This window comes from Pteropus medius, unplaced genomic scaffold (genome assembly GCF_902729225.1).
Source record: "Pteropus medius unplaced genomic scaffold, Ma_sr-lr_union100, whole genome shotgun sequence".
NCBI lineage: Eukaryota > Metazoa > Chordata > Mammalia > Chiroptera > Pteropodidae > Pteropus > Pteropus medius.
In genome coordinates this window covers 30,976,953-30,981,809 of record NW_024354502.1, presented here as the reverse complement: position 1 = coordinate 30,981,809, position 4,857 = coordinate 30,976,953, and the positions used below count along the sequence as shown (strand labels likewise).

General features: G+C 42.8%; 1 protein-coding gene across 2 annotated transcripts in view; it reads right to left on the bottom strand.

The window, feature by feature from the left end:
* Positions 1–4,857, bottom strand: part of IKBKB (inhibitor of nuclear factor kappa B kinase subunit beta) — a 46,863-nt gene that overhangs the window by 10,084 nt on the left and 31,922 nt on the right. For both annotated transcript variants that reach the window (XM_039853936.1, XM_039853937.1), the window contains 6 exons: positions 3,914–4,043; positions 3,341–3,535; positions 2,542–2,656; positions 1,331–1,454; positions 601–752; positions 372–433 (listed from right to left, as the gene is read on the bottom strand). In XM_039853936.1, coding sequence (XP_039709870.1) covers positions 372–433; positions 601–752; positions 1,331–1,454; positions 2,542–2,656; positions 3,341–3,535; positions 3,914–4,043 — 778 coding nt within the window. The remainder of the gene's footprint in view (positions 1–371; positions 434–600; positions 753–1,330; positions 1,455–2,541; positions 2,657–3,340; positions 3,536–3,913; positions 4,044–4,857) is intronic.

Genomic DNA, 4,857 nt, shown 5'->3' with positions numbered 1-4,857 from the left:
CAAAATTAGGCAAAAACCTTTGACTAGATGAAATGTGGCTCATTCGTCCAAGGCCCTTTCTAATAGGAAGAGGTCTAGGCTTGACCCAAGGACACTTCACATTTTGCTCCTTATTCAAATCTGGACCAGTTCTGTCCATCTGTGTAGTTCTTGGGTCTCCACAGTGGGGCGCCCTTTACTGGCTACTCTCTCAGCCTCTTTCCAGAAAATCCTAGTTAAAGTCAAAAGGCACAGTGAGGAAAACTTGAATTCTGACACAGAAGATGGACCTAGTGTTTGAAGAGAAAGTGCAAAATGGTAGAAAAAAGCCTCATTCTCCACGCTCCCCACTCCTTCCCCATAAAGATATAAACCTAAAATGAGTCTCCTACCCGCCCACAGAGCTCCACAGCCTGTTCCATTTCCCTCCAGGCCAGCAGCAGTTTATCTGATGCTGGAAAAAAAAAAAGTAGGAAAAAAAATGAAAAACAAAATGAAACCACCACAAAACCAAAACAGAAATAAGCAAGTCAATTATATAAAAAGGAAAGAAAGAAACCTCAGAAAGAGAAAACAAGAATGAAATGGTCTCTCCAAACTAATTACAAAGAGTACACTCACTGATCCCAAACTCAGTTTGCTCACTGTACTTCTCCAGGTCAATCTGGATGCTGGTCTTAAAGAAATCCAACTTGGCCTTGAGTTGCTGAGACATGGAAGCCATGGAATTCTTCATCTTGGAGAGGCAGCTGTTATTCCGGAGGAGGTTCATCCTGCAGGGACCACAAGAAACAGAGCCTTGGGGCATCTTTGGGATCCAAATACCATTTCCTGTACAATAACAAAACCACCTCAAATGCCAAGGCAGGTCCCTGCTATAATTATTATAGGAGCAGCCACTTATAACCATAAAGACAATTTCCAAGCCCTCAGCAATGTATGATGTTCTGTACCAAATTTGGAACTAGACAGAGTACTACACAAAGGGCCAATAACCCAAACTGGTCATACCATGGGGAAAGAGTCAGCCAGTCCCTGGCATGACAATCAGGGGAATGTTGCTGACCCAAATTGCAGTGAGCACCTCCACGTTCCAAATTCTGCCTCCAGTTCAGCCAGCCAAACCCTCCATTTATACTCCTGCTCCATGTGCTGACCTTACATACACTGTCAGGTCTAAAAAGGCTCCCTCCATCCAGCTCAGCTGACCACTTCCTGCCCATCCAAACCAGTGTCTCCCTCTTGTCTCTCCTAACAGTTGCTTCTGGGTCCCTGCCTCCACCACCTCTCTGTGGCAAAAGCCACCAAGTAATTTTAAATAAGTTAAGCCCCAAACCGCCTGGCACAATACATGGCAGCCCGCTGTCCCAGCTGCAGCCGGTTACAGTCCTCCTTCAGGGTTTGGATGCTGTGCCAGACCTGGCCCCACACTTTTCTCAGCTGGAAGAAGGACAGGTTCCTCTTGGGCTCTTGAACTGGAACAAAGACATACACAATTGTCAGAGAACAACTCCCCTACGATTAACCACGTCCTGCCTTGCGACATCGCTGGCACTTTTACGTTTTTAAAAGTTATATAACTACTATGCTATTACATAACTTTTTTGGGTGCTACACCTGGTTACTGTTTCATACATTTTTTTATACTCCATTATAGCACAAGCTTGTATCAGTCAATAAATACCTACTAATTTAAAGTAACGCTGTGTGAACCATGTGGAGACAGTCACACATACACAGGCTCATATGTTTTCAATAGAAACTCTTATGTTTACAATATTTAAGGTCATACGAAGTTTTCTAAAACTGTAGCTTCAACCAGCAGTACTGGAAGATGATTAAATAAGCAGTAAGCCTGGAGATCACTAAGCCTTTGGACCCTTGATCTGTTTATTCTGTGTGCATGTGTGGAAATAGGAGTGGGAGATGCATAAAAATGTCCATCTAACATAGGCACCAACGGGGGAAAAAAAATCTCCAAAATATACTGTTAAATGAAATGAAAAAGGCAGGTAAGAACAGTACGTATTATGTGCTACCATTTGGGGAAAAAATTTTATACACACACACACACACAAATGCATACATACATACATATATACATAATTTATAAATACACAGTATACCCTGGGAAAGTATAGCTAAGAATTTGATAGCAGCGGTTTCTCTGGAAGATGCTGGGGAACTGGGTAGAGAGGATGGCTTATTTTTCACTGTATATCCTTTTGTACCTTTTGATTTTTTGGTATCATGTGCATACATTAATTATTAAAATATAAATAAAACTTCGAAAATAAATAAAACGGTCATCTGATTCAAGGTCAGTAGCTTGCAGGCAGTATTTTCTGTCCTCTGTTTAAAGTTCTACCTATGAGGTTGAACTGAAGACTTCCTTCACTCCTTCTGGGCTGGGCCACCCCTCCCACATCCCTATGAAGAAGGCTGCCCCGAGGACTGATCTCTTTGGTGAGGACCCCTCCCCTGGTCCACGTCTCTCTTTCTGGCCTTATTCCGCGCTTTATAAGTGATTTTTTTTTTTTTTTAAAGCAATGATGTTCTTACGGATACAGCTGACACTTTCAGGCTGGGGCCGTGGGGTGATCTGAGTCTCATAGGCGATTTTACTGTTGTCAAAGAGAAAAACAAGATCCATGTCCAACGTGCGGCCCTCATTTAGCTACAAAGGGACAAGAACAAAATGAGATCTTGTGGATCCAACCCCTCCTCTTTCCAATTAATAAAAAAGAGACTTCAGAGTGTTTCTCACTGTTCGCCAACAGTATCTTCAGCTAGTGAGTAATGAGCGACCATGACCCTTCCTCAATGACTCTGGCCTGTTCCTGTTCCACTTATTAGCTGTTCCTGTTCCACTTATGAGCTGAATGTACACCTGATTTACAACTTATTACATTCTATTTTATCCTGATTGTCTTTACTGTACAATTGAGATGTTTGCCATTTCCTTTCCTCTCCAGTGATTGTTTCCCGTATGTTAACCTTATCAGCTTTTGGGGACAGGAACCATGACTAGCATTGCTTGGGTTGTCAGCACAGTTCGGTATACAAAAGGTACATCATAAACAGTTTTGGTTGACTCAGAAGAATGAAGCATTACTTTGGCAACGAAGCCAAAAAAAGGGCACTCTAAGTGGTCTAGAACTAACAAATCAAGTGATTCATGTGTCCCACTAGGCCACACAAAGGATCTTATATTCTGACTTAAAAAAACAGGCAAGTATCTGTAGTTTTTGATGAATAGAACTGATAAAATAAAGCTGAAATCTGAATGCATAATTAGTTTCCTTGCAGGCAAAGTCAGGGAAAAACAGGGCATTCTGTAAGAAGCCAGGGGCTCGCTCACCTTGCCGTCTGAAATACACTGAGTGGCAGGCTTGTCGGGGATCAATGCCAGACCCGCTTCTTGCAGCAGCTCCTGGTCCTCCTCGGGGATTCCTGTGTCGTGACAGATTCTGGCCTTTAAGCTCTGCAGACTCTCGTCCTCTGAAACTGGGTAGGTGTGAATGGTGCCTGTGACCATGTTCAATATATGAACTAGCTGCAACACAACCCAGGTGTTATTGGAAAAAAACCCATCTTTAAAGAGATGTCTATCTCTTTGTCTCGATCCTCTGCCACTCCCAACATCTCCCAGCCACACAAAGCAAGGGCCTCACTTGAGGAAGGGAGTCTGAGTGCTGTGGTTTATATACTTTAGTCTTAAATATTCCTGTTTGTCCATAGCTACAACTGTATAACCAATGTCAATCAGCATAGGGGTCTTATGCCCTTACTTAGGTAGAAGGACATTCTCGCAGCAACCTAAATTTCCCCAGTCAGGTGGTCCATGATCTGCTTTTTAATGAGCATTTCTTTCTCATAAGAACCGCCATGTCCCACAGAGACCAGACCTGCTGCCTCAAGGCTCCATGCTCACCTTTAAGTTTAAGATGTCATCCAGGGCCTTGAAGCAGCCATTGGGTCCGTACGCAGGATCAGTGCCCCTTTGTCGGGGGTGCCACATTAGCATCAGCTGCAGCCACTTCTCCAGCCGCTGTGCCAGGACACTGAGAAGAGGAACACAGTGTAGGAGGAGACACTTCCAACGTCAATCTCAGGCTGCCTTAATGTGCAAACTGAAAAGCGCACATCCCACATGCATTTCACCAATATATGCACAGGTGGCAGCCAATAAATGATTATTGAAAATGAATTAATCTGAGAGAAAAAGTGAACATTTCCAACCAAATTAATTATTCAGGTGCTTATCACCTCTCTTGATCAGCTAAAAAAACCACTCCTTCAGATCAGGGATTTCTCAACAGATGGGTCAGCAGACTGATCTCCAACTGGCTGCTGTGAAGCTTTTTAACTGTACTTTATAGGTGTACCAGACCTCTAGGTGATACTCACACACAATCTAGACCACATGCTGCTGGACTTATTTTGTTAATCACCTCCCTCAAAGGCATTGGGTAGGTTCACATGACAAAAGTCACACTCCTTCCCTTGGTACTGCAGACCCTCCACAGCCTGCTTCCTATAAGTACTCTCAGCTGACCTCTCAATATCCCTCTATAAAATATTCACGGTAATTATTATCCATGCTACTCAACTGTGTGACTCCCTTGCAACTTCCTTGTGTACTATTACCCAATTCTGATATTATTATTTAACGGTTCATATTCTGGCTCTAGGATTAGATTGCAATGCCATTCAAAAGGTTTATTTGTTGCCTATGACAGTATTAGGCTACATAAGGAGTGCAAAGAGAAGTATAATTCCCTACTCTAAAAATGCTTACATTTGAGTAGGAGATAAACTCTATGCAAAACCAAATGTAACACAAGGTAGAAGCTACTAAGGGTAATAAGAGGTGCA